Source organism: Thamnophis elegans, chromosome 15, assembly GCF_009769535.1.
Source record: "Thamnophis elegans isolate rThaEle1 chromosome 15, rThaEle1.pri, whole genome shotgun sequence".
In the NCBI taxonomy this organism is placed as follows: domain Eukaryota; kingdom Metazoa; phylum Chordata; class Lepidosauria; order Squamata; family Colubridae; genus Thamnophis; species Thamnophis elegans.
In genome coordinates this window covers 32,797,657-32,818,317 of record NC_045555.1, presented here as the reverse complement: position 1 = coordinate 32,818,317, position 20,661 = coordinate 32,797,657, and the positions used below count along the sequence as shown (strand labels likewise).

Genomic DNA, 20,661 nt, shown 5'->3' with positions numbered 1-20,661 from the left:
ACGAATTTGAAGGATTTCTTGGGCCACTTTTCGGTTTCCTTTTCGTTGTTTGCGACTGCCAGTTGCAATGATGGCTTTGCTTTCTTGGGACAGTTGCAGAGGACGCCCTTCTCCAAATTTTGTGAAACATTCTTGGGCTGTTTTGTTCCAATTATCAGTAACCCAATCCGGATGACGTTTCAATTTGTTTGCAATCCATTTTCGATTGATAAACGTCGCTCCAGCATCGCGAGCCTCTCGAAAGGCAATGCATTTTATTCTGTCAATGATCCTTTGTTCTTCCGAATCGAATTTTCCAGCCATTCTTAAAGCAAATTTAACATTTAATAGCTCATTCAATTCAGTTTTTTATGGGCTTTAAAATGAGGTGTCGCGGAAGTTGTAAACTGCTGTCAATCTTGCTGTGACCCCCTAGGAAAAGGTTATGCCCCACCCTGTATGTATGTATGTAAAATGAATTCTACAATTGGAAGTTTACTATTCCAGCTTATTTAATTACTCCCTATCAAATTTCCACATCATTCTAGTTTTACTTGAATACTCTCATAGTTTATAAAAATATAAAATACAGGGAAAAAATCCATGGAAAAGTAATAGGAGACAGAGGGAAAAAGTGGGTGCAGTTTAGCAGGAGAGAAAAAAAAGAAAAAGGCACTGACTTCGGACACTCTTTAGCATGATAGAAGGTAACAATACAACCACAACTTTTTGCTTTTACGTAACACTCTGTCCAAGCCATTTCTATAACAATAAGCCTGTCTAGTTTACAAAAACAGAATCAAAGTTTATTCTCTTGCATTGCAAACATAAAATCTGGAAGCAATTTCAAAATAGAAGCAAAATTAAATATCATCTCTTATTTGGATAAAAGAATCAGTTTAGCCATCTCCGCTTCTGTTTGCTGTGGGGAATAATATATCATTCATTCTCGTATTTTCAAATCTAGTCCATAATATTTTACCTACTTTGAAATATTATTCAGCATTTCTTAAATGAACCGGCCGACCTGCAAATAATTAATTAAAACATTATATTGAAGTCACCCTTACCAGCTTATCTTCATAGAAGACAATTTTTTTCTTCTCGGGATAATCTATCAAGTCTCCAATACTTGTAATGTGTATACCTGAGGATTTTTTATTCAGAACAGGGTATTTATATAACAGAAATAACAGAATAACTGAGTTTATTCTTTATTACCCTTGTAGGTCATCTAGTCCAACCCCCCACCCAAGCAAGGGACCCTATACCACTTCTGATATATGGCAGTCCAGGCTCTTCTTGGAGGTTTCCAGTGATGAAGCTTCCACAACTTTTGTAGGCAAGCTGTTCTATGAGTTAAGTGTTCTCACTGTCAGAAAATTTCTCCTTATTTCTAGGTTGACTCTCTCTCCTTGATCAGTTTCCATCCATTATTCCTTGTGTGGCCTTTGGGTCCTTTAGAAAACATGTCGACCTCCTCCTCTCTGTGGCAGCCCCTCAAATATTGGAAGACTGCTCTCATGTCTCCCCTGGTCCTTCTCTTCAGTAGACTAGCCAAGCCCAGTTCTTGTAACCATTCTTCATATGTTTTGGTCTCCAGTCCCCTAATTATCTTGGTTGCTCTTCTTTCCACTTTTTCTAGAGTCTCAACATCTTTTTTACAGCACGGTGACCAAAACTGGACGCAGTATTCTAGGTGTGGTCATACTAAGGCTTTATAGAGTTTTGCCCAGTCTATATGTGTACTTTTGGTTTTTCTTACCTAAGTGTAGGACTTTACTTTTCTCTACATTGAATTTCATTTGTTATATAGGGCCCAGTGTTCAAGTCTGAGCCTTTCATCTGGGATGTTGGCTATTACTGCCAGCTTAGTATCATCTGCAAATGTGGTTAGTTCCCCTTCTATTCCCCCATCTAAGTCCTTTATGAAGATACACACACAATCATCTGTTAGCACATCACATGAGCAAGTATTTGTATTCTTATCCCTCCCTTTGACTTAAGTTGAAGATAAAATCTTAATGGGCAACACACAATGCATTTGTACCCTTACCAATCTTGTGACCTATTTCAGTGCAAGCATTTAGGAAAAGATACCTCGAGGGCAGAAAACGAGAGAGAGAAATGGGGGGGGGGGATATATATATATTTAATCTAAAAGACATTATCTGTCATAGCAACACAGGAGTCATAAAGACAAATAGCTTGGCGTTGTCATGGGTTAAAAAGTAAACTAGGTTAGTGTCATTTAATGTTTTCATGAAGTTTCCAGCTCTGCTTGAAATCTTGTACTGTGGCACAACACAACAGAATTGCAGAGAGATCACAGCTATTCTGACCATTGGCTATTATTGTGCTTGAACAATAGCGGTGCAAGAACTGTGCTGGTCATTATAGTAATTTTTTGTTCTGTTCTTTTAGTGATTTTTCTAAGTCAGTATTTTACCGTAAATGTGTTAATCATTTTGTAGCAGGGGGGAGGGTGCGGGGGGGGGGGAGAGATTCATTTAACATTTGAAAGCATTCCAGATAAATTTAGAATACGACCACTTTAAAGAATTGAAACTGCAGCAACTTTGGCCTGTATCCACATGTCATGTTTTAAGCATACTGCACTTTTTTTCTACATTACTTGAATTAATTTTCTATCTCCATAGATAGTGTGTCAATAAGTATACCATACAAATAAACAGAGGCTAGATTTATTCCCAGACCTGTGACATTTCTTAACTGATGTATAGTTTTTCTAAACTAGTTTAACTTACTTTAGTTTAAATACAAAGGCTGAGAACTCAAGTTTCAGAAACCATGATGATTTCCGAGCTGGAAACATGGAAGATGTAGAAGATTTTTTGACAGACAAACCATAAGGAATAGAATATAGAATTATTTATTGGCCAAGTATGATTGGGCACACAAGGAATTTGTCTTTGGTGCATAGGCTTAGTGTACATACAAGAAACAAAACATTTGTGAAGAATCATAAGGTACAACACTTAATGATAGTCATAAGGTACAAATAAGCAATCAGGAAACAATCAATATCAATATAAATCATGAGAGGAGAGCTGACGTCGTGACGGCACAATGTTTAGATTTAGGTTTATTAGATTTATATGCCGCCCTTCTCCCAAGGACTCAGGGCGGCGTACAACATTAAAAGAAACACATAATACAAAAGTTAAAAAAAAATTAAATAGAATATCCCAAACAAACCCAATTAGAATTGACAATAACATTTTTTAAAAAAATGCGAATTAAAATTAACAATGATCAATCATTTATTTTGTTTTGTTCAGGCCAATGTGCGATCTTGGTGCTCCGAGATCGCAGTTGAATGTCTGCCACTGGACAGTCCATTTGGACCTAAACCGTCCCGCAGAGACGGTGATTGAGAAGGGCACCTCCTGCTGATCTCAGGGACTCTGCAAAGTCCCTGAAAGATCCAGGAATAGCCCTTTTTTCCGCCAACAGAAACACAGCTAATGAAGCTGCTGAAGTTGGAACAGCTCTGGAACAGGAAAAAAGCAGAAAGAGAAAGTGTGTTGAATTGGGTGAGGAAATTTTATTATTAGAGGAAGAGACTACCCAAGAAAAAAAAATAAGTTGTTAAGATTGAACACAGAAAACTGTAGGTGGTGGATTGATCTGCATTTAACTTGTGTTATCCAGTTTCTTTCCAGGGAAGACAACATTTTGACTTGAAAGATAACAAATGAACCTGTTTGAAGTTTATTAAAATAGCCTTGAACCCTATAGTGGCAGTTTCTGCAAAATTAAAAGAATGGCTCAGCAGGAAAAAGAAACTGTAACATTGCAAATGATTATGTTTGAAATTCAAAATCTATTAGTTGTGACAGAGAGAATTGAAAAGAGATTGGAGAATATGGAATACAAAACAGAAAAACTGATGGAGAAACTGAGGATGTTTACCAAATGAAGAAAGTGGAGGACAGAGTTCAAAAGAGGGAAGAAAAAATGAGCAAAGAGATAAGTAAACTGTAGATACTGACAACAAAGTGAGCGTGGTTGGTAATGGCAAGAGCGGAATATGGAAAGGGGAGATAGATGGATTGGAATTCTACCCCAGACTTTAAAGCACAGAAGAAGAAAAGAGAGAAAAATTGATGGAGATAAGGAGAGAAATCTTGACAGAAGCATTAGCGATAACCAAAGATAAGCTGATGGAAAGAACAGATGTTGGGTTTCAAGCTTTTATGAGATACGAAAGGAATAACATGTTGCCAAGAGAAGTTTATACAAGATTTATTAAGAAAATAACTAGAACATTAATGCTACAAATGGCAAGAGATATAAGATCGTACTATTACTGGAAAGATACAGGTTGATGCAATGAAAATGTATAATAAAAAATTAAGCTAAATTTAGTTTACTAGTAGTATGTATAAAATGAAGCGACAAAGCTATAATTAAATAATGATTAATAATGATAACAATACATATAGATATATTAATTTGATAATATGAAATTTTATATAAACAACACATGGAGATTATGAGAGGGGGTTTAAAAGTTGTATCTAGAATATGTTATAAAGATGTATTGTGATTGGATGATTTTAGGATGATTTAATGGAATGTTATCATATAATCCTATTCTAGATTTTGAATATTATATATAAAAGGATGTAAAAACAATTATAGTCAAATTAAGGTTGAGATATAATAATTGTGATATACATAAATATAGGTGAATTTAAAATATGCGATTTGATATGAAAGGCAGGTGGTGACTATGGAAGAGATGCATGGAAATACTGTAACCAACTGACATACTTTCTACAATTTGTAATGAAAGATGGTTTTTTATTTTTATTTTTATGTTTGTTTGTCCTTGTTCAAAAACAAATAAAAATTGTTTTTAAAAAATATCAATATAAATCATAAGGATACAAGCAACAAAGTTACAATCCTGCAGTCATAAGTGGGAGGAGATGGGTGATAGGAACGATGAGAAGACTAATAGTAATAGTAATGCATATTTAGTAAATAGTTTGACAGTGGTGAGGGAATTATTTGTTTAGCAGAGTGATGGTGTTCGGGAAAAAACTTCTTGTGTCTAGTTGTCTTGGAAGGTTTCTATTAATTAATAACGATTAAGAGAACTAATAAGACCTTACTTTAACTTCTGATCCTGGCTGGGAACTCTGTTTCCAGCGTGTCTAAGCATGACAGGAAGTATTTACAATGGACTGTAATTAATATACGTTTTGGTATCATTTTTGTATAACTTGGCATTTGTGGTGCTACTGCTATTATGTTGTTATTGTCATCCTTGGGATGGTGACATTGTTCAGTGGGTGGCATTTCTTCCTTCGAGAGCGGGGCATTGGATTTTCATTTTAATGTGTGCTATTGTGTATATGGATAAATGACAATAAAGGTCATCTTATCTTAATTGTGTTTCTCTGGGCTCTGGATGTTCTCTGATCTGGTTTCCCATCCTCCAGACATTTAGCACATCACTGGCTACACATCAAGTGTTCAATAATTCAATCCTGAACTATAGATACAGGCAATTCTTGTCCACTGACTGTTTGCAGTTACAAAAATGATAAAAAAGTAACATTGTGTGTCACATTTTTACAGCCTTTGCAGGTTGTAGGAAAGGAAAGCTGAAGTCCAATCCTAAGCACAGGCATGGTTTTACGATGCTTCACTTAACGTCTGATTTGCCGGTCTCACTTGGGGGGGGTTGTCATTAAAGAAGGACTCCCTGTATTTTTCACTAGGGCAACGGTTGGGTTTAATCAAACCTTTTCCTTTCTTGCTTTCTTAGGTTTTGAACTTGGTTTTGCGATGTCGAGTCCCAATGCGCTTGTATGCTGGGAAGCTCAGTTTGGTGATTTTCACAACACCGCCCAGTGCATCATTGACCAGTTCATCAGTTCTGGCCAAGCCAAGTGGGTCCGTCACAATGGAATCGTCCTTCTTTTGCCTCACGGAATGGAAGGAATGGTAGGCCTTTCGCCAATTGCAATAAGACTTCCGGGCTTGCAGGAAGCAATTCGTTTCCTTACTGAAGCTTTGAAATAATGCATTTTTTCCCTACGTATTTTGCCTTTCCTGTTTAAATACCCTTTTAAAATATAGTTTTTAAGAAAAGATGGGACAGCCCTTTGTCTGAAATGGTATATAGGGCCTCCTGCTTGGGTGGGTGGGGGTTTGACTGAAGGACCTCCAAGGTCCCTTTCAACTCTGTTACTCTGCTTTTCTGTTATTCTTTCTGTGGTCATGTGTATCTACCTCATGAAGCTGAAAGAGAGTCCCAAATAGGTACAGGACTGTGATGGCGAACCTATGGTATGCATGCCAGAGTTGGCATGCAGACCCCTCTCTGAAGATCAGCTCAGTTCCACTACGCAGGCGCGCATGCCTCCCACCGGCCAGCTGGTTTTCGGATCTCTGCCATGCCTGCACAGGGGGCACATGTGTGGATGTTGCGTGTGCATGTCCAAGAGGCAAGCGCATGCGGTGGATTGTGCATGCATGCGTGGGGGTGGAGGGAGTGTGGAGGTCGCACACACATGCATGGAGTGCACATGGGGGGTTGCATATGCATGAATGGGGCATATGCAAGGGAGTTGCGCATTACTTTATGTATTATGCGTTATGCACATTGCGTTATGGTCATGCACATGCTTTCTGCACACAAGAACAAAAAGGTTAGCCATCACTGGTATAGAATCTCCTGCTTTGGGCAGAGGGTTATCTAGAAGACCTCCAAGGCCCCTCCCAACCCTATTATTCTATGTTCCATCAGCTTGAAATAGGCTCATAGAAGAGTAGGATTAGAAGAGGACTTTGAGGTCCCCTGGTCCAGCTCCCCATTCTGATTCAGGAATCCTCACACCTTCCATTGTTCTTCTGTAGTGTGAATCTTTTGCGATGAATAAAAATATTAGTGAAGAAGATGGCAAATGTTTCTAGGGGATTTAATGTACACCGAGAATAAGCCCCACTCATTCTAGTAAGTCTAGTAAGAGGCTGAGAGATTTTTTAGAGTTATAAAGCGTTCCACACTTACAATATACACACATAGTAATGAGCTACTAAATCTCCGTGGCAGCCATCGGTGGCAAAGGCTACAGCTCAACTGTTTGAATCAAGTGATATAAATTCATGTCATGATTCAAGCAGGATTTCTACTGTTAAAATATCTTGCTGGACCAGCTTGCATATCATGCGGTCCTTTGTAGCTGTTGATTTTGTATTGCACTTTTGCCAGAGCAATTCTGCCCCAAATGGCAATTTTATTTGGATTCAGAGGGTAGATAATTAAACTTCTTTTCCTTCAAATGCTGTAACTATCAGGGTCCGGAGCATTCATCAGCCAGGCCGGAGAGGTTCCTTCAGATGAGTAACGATGATCCCGATGCATTCCCTGTAAGTAGGTTGATTGATTGATTATCTATCTCTTCCCCTGCCCTTTCATCCATGTTAATAATGTTTCCTATCAATCACTGGCTTTAGACCACCAATGATATTAATTGAGCAGGCTTGCAAAAAAAAAAAAAAGCCAGTGTATAAACTATCTGGTGGATTAAGCATACCTTCTTTTGACAGTGGGAAGAAAACCCCTCTGCATATATTCATTATAATCTTCCTTGCTAAGAAATCAAAAAAATCACAACTAGGTTCACCACATATAAGTAAAATATAAAATGTGCACGGACAGATAGTGGGCCAATTAATACGTATTATTTACCTGATGCAGGAACTCAAAATACAGCAAACAAGACCTCATAGCCACCAGTCAAATTATTTGATCTTAGCAGATTTGCCACATGATTTACAATAGGTTACAATTTAGTATTTTCAGTCATTACATTTATCCAGAGAAGCTTTGGCTGAAATATTCAGTTTTTAAAATATATCAGGGAAATTAACTATGGGTTTGCTCACCTTCCTAAAAACTGGCACTTCAAAGGCAGGGAACCCCAAATATTGGAAATATATGTAGTTTCATGGCTAGTTGCTAAGAGTAGATTGATCTTCCCTAGTGGGAACAGAGGAATGGGATTTAATCCTGGGTCCCAAGACTAAAGACTCTATTTGTGGAGTCCTACCCTTTATACACAAAATTGCTCCTAACTGAAAAATGTCAGTTTATGTCAGGCATGCCTCATTCAGTATCCAAGAAAGAAAACTCCATTTGAGTAGAGGTAAAGCAATTTTTACTAGACATGAAATGAAAGCAGCTAAAGAAAAGCAAGATCTGAGACAAAAAGGCGCAAACGTGTACATATCAAACATTTACCCAGGCCCTCTCCCCAATAACCCCAACCCAATGTCCAATCTGCAACTCCCAATGGTGTAGTGTGGGGTGCATCTTCAAGTGGCCTTATGGTATTCAGAGACGGTTGACCTTGATCAAACCTAAACACAAGCCATCAGTATGCGCAGAAGATGGTGAGACCAAAACTCCCTTCATGAATCTCCTCTAGCACCAGCCGTTCCCCTCCCAAATACCATAAGTCCCCACCCTCCCCGTTACTATGGCAGCCAATAGCAAGCAAGCAAAGCAGAGGCTGATAGTTTATTTTCCTAACAACCTCCAAATAATTACATTGACATTAATCATAACGGAGCACAACTTCTAAAGACACAAACGAAAGCAGGAATCTTTGTGGTCCTTTACAAGGGGCCATGTTTCACTGCAACGGATAAATTCTGCTCTCTGGGTACCTTTTGATAGGTTCCTCTGACTGAGACCAGCCTTGAAGGAAAGGCTGCATTTCACCCAGAGACCCGTCTCTAAGCCCTTAGAAAAGCCAAACGACCCTAGCAGATGGCCTGAAAGCCACCTGCGACTTCCTAATACCTCCAATCCATCCCTCTCCAGCAATTCAAAGATGACTTTGAGGTTTCTCAGCTCTATGACTGCAATTGGATCGTGGTGAACTGCTCAACACCAGCCAGCTATTTCCACGTCCTCCGAAGGCAGATACTGTTGCCCTTCAGGAAACCGGTAAGTCGTGAAATGGTTGCGTTTGTCATTTATGCATCGCCTGTAATAGCACTGGCAATAGCCCTTAGACTTATACACTTCTTCGCAGTGCTTTAAAGCACTCTCTAGGAGGTTTTACAGAGTCAGCCTCTTGTCCCCAACAATCTGGGTCCTCATTTTACCCCCCTTGGAAGGATGGAAGGCTGAGTCAAGCTTGAGCCAGTCAGGATCGAACTCCTGAACTGCTGGCAGCCAGCAGTCAGCAGAATTAACTGCACTACTGCATCCTAACCACTGCGCCACCACAGCACCACAATTGTGTGCAAATTAGTGATTGCAAGAGGTTGCATGAGAGAAGACCAGACTGATATCCCAGAAGTGACCTCAAGAATGGAAACAATGAGGACATTATACAGGTAGTCCTCAACTTGCAACAGTTCATTTAGTGATTGTTCAAAGTTACAATGGCACTGAAAAAAGTCACATGACCATTTTTCACACTTACGACCGTGGCTCTTGATCACATACTCAAAATTCAGACATTTGGCAACTGACTCATATTTATGACAGTTGCAGTGTCTTATGGTCACATGATCCCCTTCTGCAACTTTCTGACATGCAAAGCCAGTGGGGGAAACCAGGTTCACTTAACAACCCTAACTTAAGAACTGCAGGGATTCACTTAAAAACTGTGGCAAGAAAAGTTGCAAAATGGGGCAAAACTCACTTAACAAATGTCTCACTTAGCAACAGAAATGTTGGGCTCAATGGTGGTCTTCCTATCTGGATGTTATTTTTCTGCCGGTTTTGAATATTGATATTTATCCTTCCCTTTGATATAAAAGCTGATAAAGCTTTCCCACCTTTTCCAGTATATCCAGGCTATTAAGGAAGGGGCCAGGAATTCCAAGGAGTGAAAACTGCAGGATTCAATTCTCAGAGATATTTTTCTATTCTGCCAATTGCAGCTTCCACAAATACAACAGGGTCTTATTTTCTTTTTACAGACAAAATATGGCTTATGAGGGGAGGGTTTATTGTTTTGGGGTTGCCGGGCGGCTGCTCTCTTGCAAGCGGGCTCCCAAAAAGCTAGGCACAGTCTCATGGGCGAATGGCTGTGTTGCGCTGTTGCAGCAGCGCAACACAGCAGCCATGAAGCGACCATACTCATGAGCAGCCACTCAGCAAACCCCTTTCCAGCCGGGCACAGTTCCATTCACTGACCTAGGGGTATCACCAAGCTGCATGAGCATCTGTTCGCCGCCGCTTGGCTTCTGCGGCTTGGTGCCTTCGAAATGGCAGTGAATGGTGCTCACATGGCTGGAGGGGGTGGTGTTGTACGAGCGGCTGTTCCGCTCTCGCTCACGCGCCTACCAGGCTCATGATGCATGGCCCAGCTCTCTCCGCAGAGCCAGGGCACCTCCATTGCCACTGCCGCCGCTGCCACCACATGGCTTTTTCTGCGGTTTCCAAACTGAGTCTTCCAGCAGTGGCTGCTCTGGGCGTACGCTCTATGGTTGTGGGGCAGCTGCCGGCAGAGCATACAGCCATAGAGCGTATGCCCAGAGTGGCCACTGCCAGAAGACTCAGTTTGGAAGCTGCAGAAAAAGTCATGCGGTGGCAGCAGCGGTGGCAGCGGAGGTGCCCTGGCTCTGCTGAGAGAGCTGGGCCATGCATCGTGAGGCTGGCAGGCACGTGAGCGTGAGCGGAACAGCTACTCGCCCAACCCCCCCTCCAGCTGTGCAGAGCGCCTTTCACTGCCATTTTGAAGGCGCCAAGCCGGGCGGCGGCGAACAGGTGCTCACGCAGCTTGGTAATACCCCTAGGTCAGTAAATGGTGCTGTGCACATCTGGAAAGGGGGTTTGCTGGGTGGCTGTTCATGAGTGTGGTTGCTTCATGGCTGCTGTGCTGCGCTGCTACAACAGCGCAACACAGCCATTCGCCCATGAGGCTGTACCCGGCTCTTTGGAAGCCCACTCGTAAGAGAGTAGCCACCCGGCAACCCCCCTCTTCAGCTGGGCACAGAGCTGCTCACCAACCTAGCGGTATCCCGAAGGCACTAAGCAACGTGATCACCTTTGCCTCCCCTCCCTGATTCCCGCGGCTTGGCACCTTTGGGATACCGCTAGGTTGGTGAGCGGTGCTCTGCCTAGCCGGAGGTGGGGGGTTGTCCAGGGGGCTTATTTGTGGGGGAGGGCTTATATTTTTACCCACCAGAAAAATGTGGCATGGCCTTATTATCAGGACATGTCATAATTTCGGGGAAACATGGTATTTTGGTGGAAACCGTTTGGAAATTTCCATAGAACCTTGGGTTATTTCATTTTTATTTTTTATTTTATTTTTGGTGGTGGTGGCCTTGATTCATGAAACAAACTGGGAGGTTCCTTTGAGCTATCTTTAAAAATAATTGGGTGGGCGGGAGTTGCAGAACTTTATTTAAGAGCAGGACCCAAGTTAATCTAACTGATTAGTAGAGGGACATTTTCAGTGGGCTGTTTCTCTTACGGTCTCACCCAAGACGTCTCTGAATTGTAAACAATTCTGCCTTTGATTCAATGCTTGCTTGAATATATTGGAAACTATGTACTGACTCTGGTGACAAACTCACATTTTAATGATTTTACAGCTGATTATCTTCACCCCTAAGTCGTTGCTGAGACATCCTGAAGCAAAATCTAGCTTTGATGAAATGGTGCCAGGTAGATTTACGTGTTTTGCAAACGTTTTGCTTGCTGTGACTTGCTTCTTCTTACACTGCATGGAATTATACTACAGTTGCCCCTTGTGTAACAGGGGAGGCAATCAGAACTTCTAGCAGTTCAGGCTTTTGAGCTGACCCTGCGGGATTTCCTGTCCCCCTGCTCAAATCCAGTGCATCTGCAGCCATGTGGAGAGCAGGGTAGGGGTGGGGGTGGAAGGAAAATAGCGACCCACCAAAGCGCCTGAAGATGGGGCTCAGTTTTGCTGAAGCTGCTGGGAGGAACGAGAGTGGAATCCTGCCTGTATTCACTTGGGAGTCGGGTATCCTTCAATACGTCCTCTCTGACTGGACCATCCTATCCTGCCATGACCCATCAGCTGAGAGGGAAACCCTGTCTCTCCTCTGAATGCCTATTTGTCAGTGTTCTGGCTCATGTTGGTTTTGTGGCTATAAAAAATAAAAAAATAAAAGGTGATCTCATGTATGTGTGTAGGGTTAAACATACATGTCAGTATGCCTGTAAGATTAAACAAACATACATATAAGTAAGCTTATATGTGTGTTTAAATTACACACATATATATAGGTGGCAACTTTAAGATTTGTGGACTTCAACTCTCAGAATTCCCCATTCCGGCTTACGTTGACTTTTGGTCTATAAAAAATAAAAGGTGATCTCATGTATGTGTTTAAGATTAAACAAACATATCAGTATGTATATAATAATATATAATAACAAACAAACGTGCATATAAGCAAGCTTACATGTATGCTTAATCTTACACACATATTTGCAGGTGGGAAATTTAAGATGTGTGCAATTCAATTTCAGAATTCCCTAACCACTAAAAATACTGGTCAAGAAAGCACACACATATGGACCGTGATCTTGTAGAAACTGATTCCTGGGATTCTGGACCAGCAGGATCTAACTTCATCCCCATGCTAGCCTGATCCTCTGGGAAGGGCGCAGCTTTCTGCATTGTCCATTCTCTAGAACAAGGGTGTCAAACTCAAGGCCCGGGGGTTGGATCTGGCCCATTGGGTGCTTAAATCTGGCCCGGTGGCCGCTCTGGAAACAGCAAAAGATTGGCCCGCAGTGCCTCTGCCAGTGAAAATGGAGCTCCATTTTCACTGGCAGAGGGCTGTAGGAGGCTGTTGCAGCTGAAAACAGAACTAGAGACAACTGGAGCCCCGTCCAGGCCACCACAGGGCCCCCTGACATGAATGACGTGAGCTGGCCATGCCCATCTGGCCCTCAAGGTCAAATACAACCCTGATGCGGCTCTTAGTGAAATCGAATTTGACACCCCTGCCCTAGAACTTCTCTGCAGAAAATCATGAATGTGGAATCAGAAGAATAAGGAATACTATTATTCCTCTTAGTCTACTAATCACGTTAATGTTTCATCTTTGGGTTTTATAGTCCAATATTGTGTGTTGTTCCTAGGTACCAAGTTTAAACGTGTGATTGCAGAGGAAGGAGTTGCCGCTGAAACTCCTGGGGATGTGAATCGGGTGATTTTCTGTACTGGGAAAGTGTATTATGATCTTGTTAAAGAAAGGAAAAATCAAGATCTGGAAAAAGCAGTGGCTATAATCCGATTGGAGCAGGTAAAGCGTGTACCATAGAAACTCTAGAACATTTCTTTTAGAAACAATTTTACATTTATGTGGTAATTAGAATCAAGCTTTGATTCTTTGATTAGTCAAACACCGAACTGTTTTTATTTTCATTTTTTTTGTGAGGAGTCCTTGGTGCTCTCTGAGCTTGGTTGTTTTTTTTTTGTTTTTTTTTTTGTATATAAAGTTTTTTTTCATTTTTATAACATATAATCACATACTATTACATAGCCAACATCGTATTGTATTATTAAATGTTTACATCAATTCATCTTACCATCAACTCCCAAAAACAATTATTGGCTCTTCTGCTCTCCATACACCATCTTTGTGCCTTATCCATCACTTCCTCCTCCCTCTCCTCCCCCTCCCTACCTCCTTTCTTCCCTCTGTTATCCTTCTCTTCTCTACTTCCCCTTCCTCTCTCCCCTTTCCACTCCTCCTTTCTCTCCTCCTCTTCCCCCTGCCTCCTCTCCTATCCCTCTCTTCTTCCCTTACCTCTCGCCTCTACTTCACACTCTTCATCTCATTTACTTGATGTATTTCAGCTTCCGAGCAAGCTCCATTTTATGCTGATGGTATTTACAATTTACAATTCCTTTTCAATATACAGATTTAATTTTAATATATATCTTCCTCCTTTAAAAAAAAATAGAACAAAAAAGTATACATATATAGTCATTGTGCTTTTAACCCCACCCCCACCCCCACCCCAGCCTAATTTTGGCTGTGATGTAGACCTGGTTACAATTCCCTGCTATTCTCATCATTATATTTATATAATTATACATTCTTACACGCCCCCAATTTATGATTCTGTCTTTAAATCTCAATAGTTTCCCGTTGTAAGCATATTTCATGTTCCCTCTCCATTTTTCCATATCTTGGATTAGATTACCCTTAATTGTCTATAAAAGGCAATCTGTAAGGGCTCCTCCCCTAATTTAAGGAAGTGAAGACTCTTGAAACGGATTATTTCAAAAGGAACCTTTAATTAAGAAGAATGGAAGCCATTAAGGTAAAGCAACATCTGAATCCCCTTAGGCAATGCAAGTAGAATTAAAGTGATAGTGACCCTGGCCAATACACAAGTGTGAAAATGTTTCCTTTACCAACTGCCCTGAGAGCCAAATAAACATACATATATTCCCATGGCTATCTTTCGTTAGACATTAAAGTAAGATACCCCACATGGCCATCATAAACATCCCTCCAGAGGTACTGAGATCTCTGGCCTTCCAGCATCAGGAAAGCAGTTGTAAAATATCAGTTGTCATGGGCACCTCCAATAAATTACTCCGAGGCCCCCCTCCTCCCAATTGAATGGCAGAATCATTACTGTTCTATATTCATTACAATTCCCTTAATCTACTATATAGAATTGCAAGTAGTAAATATCTCACTTTGTTCATCATCTTAAAAATTCTATATATGGCCATATAGTTTCATATATTTTAACCCATGCTTAATTGTCCTTCTATTGTCATATTCAATCAATTAGCAACTCAGTTTAATTATCATGTATAAAAGTGAATCACAAACCTGTGCTTTACAATCTTCCCATATCAGTTTCATATTTGTCCATATTCCATATATTTTAATCTTTATTTAATTATCTTTCCATTATCATATTCAACCAGTTAGCAACTCCATTTTATTGTCATATTTGGGAATAAACCCCTCATCTTAGCTTTATATTTTCCCATATAACAATTTCTAGTTGTCTGAATTTTTCCTAGTAAGTCTTTTGTCCCACTTCTCTATTCCTGCCTTCTCCCTTTTCTTTATTTTGACATGTCCACCCTCTTCAATTTTCCCCAAGCCACCGTCAAAAAGTTCTTTTATATTTCTCTTTGTTGGGGTGTAATCTCCTACTTCAATTTTCCTTATGCCACTAACAACCTTCAAACATCTTTTGTCTGCTTTTTGTTTCCCTCTGTTTCTACCCCTTCATTATCTTGCCCCCCTTCTTCTTTGCCTTCTTCTTTAAATGCCTGCTTCTCTGGGTTCAGAATTCTATTTAGGCTTGATTTTAATGATTTATGCATATTTTTATAATTTCACGTAGTTCTTCAAATTCCCAGCTTTCCATGATGTCCAGTTCCAAAGTTACAGTTCTTATTTCAGAGTTCTTGTCCACCTTAAATTTATCTACTTCAGCTGCTGTGGGGAAGAGTGACAGTAGCCATCTTGGTCTTTTTTCTTCCTTAATGTCCAGTTCCAAAATTGCAGTTAGTTATACAAGACTTATTTCAAGATTCTGGTCCACCTTAAATTTAGTTAATTCAACTACTGTGAAACTGGAGGAGAAGCTGGAGCCATCTTAATCTTTTGCAGAAAAAAAGGAAGAAAAAAACCCTTTGTATTTCCCAGTTCTTGACTCTGTTATTATTTCCTTTCCTTGCCACTCCTCTCCTTGCATTGGTCATAGCTGCTCAAAATATATTAATTGGAACAAGCTTGCATACAGCCAAAACTCGGGTATGTTTCTTCTTTGCCTCCTGCTTTTCCAAGTTCTGATTTATGGCAGTTAGTTAATTAGAGTTTCCCATACAGGTAAGATTAGGTTATCAGTTGTCAGTGAGAAGATAGTGCTTTTTTCTTGATCTTTCTCCCTTGTTGCATTCCATCTCTCATTAATTGGAATTGCTTAAGATATGTCAGTTAAAAGACACTCGGACGAAATAAATCTTCACGCTCCTAGACTCCTTTAGAAACACAGTCTTTTCAAGTTGGAAGTAAAATTTAGAGTTAGTATTTGAGTGGGTTTGTCACTTCTCTGCTTTCTCCCTTTCTGTCCAAATTGTTTCAAACAAATGGCTTTTTGGGGGTGGGGGTAGTGTTTCAACCCTCCACTTTCCTATTCTTTCTTTCTGAAAAAATTCCGGTCTGATCATCAATATTATTTATGCTCTCAAGATTATTTGCCTTTTCCAAGGTTGATTTATGGCTGTGGATTAGATGAATTTTCTTACCAGTCTTTCATCTCTTCCTCAAATTCCTGTTCATTTGCTTTGGCTGGAAGTCAGCTTCTTGTGCAGCATATTGCCATGCTGCCGCCCCTACTCCAATTCAGAGGGCAAATCTCCAAGCTGTGAGGGACCTGCTGCCTCCCCCTGAGTCTGACACCAAACTGTTTTTATTTTAATTTTTTTTGTGAGGAGTCCTTGGTGCTCTCTAAGCTTGGTTGTTTTCTTGTAGATAGCATCACCAATGCTACCTAGTTTGGATCATGAAATGTCTGCAAGAAAACAACCAAGCTCAAAGAGCACCAAGGATCCACAGTTCTCCTCCTCCTCCTTTTCCTCCTCCTCCTCCTCGTAGCACTGATGATGTTACCTAATTGGGTCATGAAACATCTGTAAGAAAACAACCAAGTTCAGAAAGCACCAAGGACCCTCATTTTAACTCTGAACTACAAATATTTTCTTTGATTTGATTTTTTGTTTGGCAGGAAAAATACCAGAAAAAAAGAATAGTAGTATTCTGTATATAGATTTCATCAGGTAATATTTTAATCTCGGCATCCACTATCACAATCAAACAGCTTTTATTTCAATGCACTTTTCTGTACTGAAATAAAAGCTTTTCTGATTGTGACAGTGGATGCCAAGGTTAAAATAGTACATGATGGAACCTAGTTTATCATATAAATTACAAAGCGATCTTTCCTCCACAAAGTTTTAATAATAATATCGATCATTTGCATCATTATTGTGACTCTACTTGTTTCACTCCATTTCTTTCATTTGCATTTTGTTAAAAGCCCTGGTGTCGCCAATGGATGTTTGAATGAAAACGTCTTTCTTCTGCTTTATTTTGGTTTCATGATATTAGCCAGTAATGCATGGCACAGTAAAGGGTCCGAATGTTCTCATATTTATCTAATATTGCATGCTGTAGATTTTTTAAAAAAAAATGTAATTGAGATGGGCTTTTGAATTGATGTGCCTATGAATTCTCCTTGGCCTAAAGATAACAGTTGAAATTCTTCTGGCAAATGTATGTATAGTTCATAAACCAAGAACTATGTACTGTTTTTTTTAATTATTATATTATAATAATTATTATTATTATTATTATACAATTGTATCACAGCGGCCAGTTGTTTTGCCGGATTTGGCATTGGTTACTAGTCGGGCCCCACCCAGGGGCCTAGGACATCATAACGTATTTTTGTAATATGCGTGCAGACCCAAACAGTGCAGCTTTTTGCATTTGACTGATGGTGATTTTGTCAATTTTTAACTGTTTTAAATGTAATTTCAGTGCTTTTTGAATAGCACCCAGTGTGCCAATTACCACTGGAATTACCACTGCTGGTTTGTGCCATAGTCGTTGAATTTTGATTTTTAAGTCCTGGTATTTTGCGATTTTTTCATGTTCTTTCTCGGCGACCCTGCTATCACCTGGTATTGTGATGTCTATGATTGTGACCTTATTTTTCTCAACCAGTGTGATGTCTGGTGTATTATGCGCCAGTATTTTGTCCGTTTGTATACGGAAATCCCACAAGATCTTGACCATCTGATTTTCGGTGACTTTTTCAGGCTGATGTTTCCACCAGTTTGTTGCTGATTATTATTATTATTAGTTCTTGACTTTCGTTTAAATAATCAGCCAGTGCATGTTTTTCTTCTTCAACTGTTTGCTTCACTTGTAATAATCCTCTGCCACCTGATTTTCGGGGCAGGTATAGTCTATCAGTATCACCACATGGATGTAAACTGTAGTGCATTGTCATTAGTTTCCTGGTTTTTCGGTCCAAAATGTCCAAATCAGCTTGTGTCCAATTAACTATACCAGCTGTGTATCTTATAACTGGTATTGCCCAGGTATTTATGGCCTTGATTGTATTTCCACCATTCAATTTAGATTTCAAAATTTTCCTAGCTCTGTTGGTGTACTCTCGCCTGACAATAGTTTTTACTTCTCCATGCTTGATGTTATCCACCTGCAGAATGCCTAAGTATTTGTAGGCTTCATTTTCGTTGCATTTAATTAGTTGGCCATTGGGCATTTCAATTCCCTCACATGCAGTGATTTTGCCTCTTTTTATGGATACAGTGGCGCATTTTTCCATGCCAAACTGCATTGAAATATCGGTGCTGAATACTCGGACTGTGTTTGTCAATTATTATTATTATTATACAATTGTATCACAGCGGCCAGTTGTTTCGCCGGATTTGGCATTGGTTACTAGTCGGGCCCCACCCAGGGGCCTAGGACGTCATAACGTATTTTTGTAATATGCGTGCAGATCCAAGCAGTGCGGCTTTTTGCATTTGACTGATGGTGATTTTGTCAATTTTTAACTGTTTTAAATGTAATTCCAGTGCTTTTGGAATAGCACCCAATGTGCCAATTACCACTGGAATTACCACTGCTGGTTTGTGCCATAGTCGTTGAATTTCGATTTTTAAGTCCTGGTATTTTGCAATTTTTTCATGTTCCTATTATTATTATTATTATTATACAATTGTATCACAGCGGCCAGTTGTTTCACCGGATTTGGCATTGGTTACTAGTCGGGCCCCACCCAGGGGCCTAGGACGTCGTAACGTATTTTCTTAATATGCGTGCAGATCCAAGCAGTGCGGCTTTTTGCATTTGACTGATGGTGATTTTGTCAATTTTTAACTGTTTTAAATGTAATTCCAGTGCTTTTGGAATAGCACCCAGTGTGCCAATTACCACTGGAATTACCACTGCTGGTTTGTGCCATAGTCGTTGAATTTCGATTTTTAAGTCCTGGTATCTTGCGATTTTTTCATGTTCCTTCTCGGCGACCCTGCTATCACCTGGTATTGCGATGTCTATGATTGTGACCTTATTTTTCTCAACGAGTGTGATGTCTGGTGTATTATGCGCCAGTATTTTGTCGGTTTGTATACGGAAATCCCACAAGATCTTGACCATCTGATTTTCTGTGACTTTTTCAGGCTGATGTTCCCACCAGTTTGTTGCTGTTTTAATATTATAATTTTTGCACAAATTCCAATGGATCATTTGTGCTACTGAATTGTGCCGCAATTTATAGTCAGTCTGCGCGATTTTTTTACAGCAGCTGAGTATGTGATCAACAGTTTATTATTATTATTATTATTATTATTATTATTATTATTATTATTATTATTTTGATATTTATCAGACAAGCCATACAAATTTCATTCCATTAAGGGAGCATTGGTATTGAAAACAAATGATACCAATCAGCTTCCACTTAGAATACCGAGACCCCAAGTAGTTTAATTTTGGTGATGTAATTTCATAATAGTGAAATTTAAGAAATATATGCCAAATGAAAGTAGCTGCAAATATTTGCACTGATGTAAAACCCACAAGAAAAAGCTGTACTTCAGCTATATAAAAGTAGTAAAACTGCTAACTAACCCCACGGTTGACTAATCTGATGTTGTTTGTGTGTGGGGAAAGTATTATTTCTCCTTCGATCAAGATGCAGGATCATTTCTTTACTCATCATTTGGAGTGCAAGGAGCCTTCTTCAAGTGATCCTGCCTATTCTGTTTTGCATGTGGGCTGCTGTCAGGCATGAAGAATCAGATGTTAAGTTCCAGTTAAGCTGATTCATTGCTCAAATCTATAGACAAGATTGTAGTCAACTAGCTGTCAGGTTTCCGAAAGATGTCCTAATTAACTTATGAGCCTTGAGCCATGTTTAAAAAAAAATCCAGTCATTTATTAGGAACAACATTTTGGCAATACCTGTGTGGAGTCAGATCTGACCTCACGTAAGTTACGGTTGAACTTTGCCCCTGTTTCCCCCCTCTCCTCAATCTGTGTCATAAATCACATTATACAATGAGGTGCTCCAGCAGGTTGTAGAATTCCATGCCTCACAAGCCTGCTGTAGTTATCTGAGATCCAACAACTACCAAGTTTTTAAACAAAAATCGTTACCAACATTCCTATTTTAATTTGCATTTTCAAGCATGTTCTCACACTTACCATCCTAACAGGTGGAGGTTTGGAAGGATATAACAAATAACTGCACCGTAATCTTCACATCTCTGGCAGAACTGCAGACTGCTTGGTTCGCTTTGATTCATAGATCGAACAAAATCTTCAAGCTTCCCTGTTGGTGTGCATGGGAGACCCCGTAGTAAAGCATTTAGGGAATGAGATGTGCAGCTGCAGAATGTGACTTCTTTATATTTCAGAGAGTTCTTTGATGTTTTTCCTCTAGATCTCACCATTCCCTTTTGATTTGCTAAAAGAGGAAATTGAGAAGTATGCTAAAGCCGAACTTGTCTGGTGCCAAGAAGAGCATAAGAACATAGGCTACTATGACTATGTCAAACCTCGTTTCCGGACTATCGTCAATCATACTCGACCTATATGGTAACAATGCTTGCATTG

The 20,661-nt window shown here is 39.9% G+C and overlaps 1 protein-coding gene across 1 annotated transcript in view; it reads left to right on the top strand.

Moving 5' to 3' along the window:
- OGDHL (oxoglutarate dehydrogenase like) overlaps positions 1–20,661 on the top strand; it is a 75,665-nt gene that overhangs the window by 53,470 nt on the left and 1,534 nt on the right. Inside the window, exons 16-21 of the mRNA XM_032231520.1 lie at positions 5,783–5,961; positions 7,318–7,389; positions 8,849–8,974; positions 11,584–11,656; positions 13,109–13,272; positions 20,489–20,643. Of these exons, the coding sequence (XP_032087411.1) occupies positions 5,783–5,961; positions 7,318–7,389; positions 8,849–8,974; positions 11,584–11,656; positions 13,109–13,272; positions 20,489–20,643 (769 nt within the window). The remainder of the gene's footprint in view (positions 1–5,782; positions 5,962–7,317; positions 7,390–8,848; positions 8,975–11,583; positions 11,657–13,108; positions 13,273–20,488; positions 20,644–20,661) is intronic.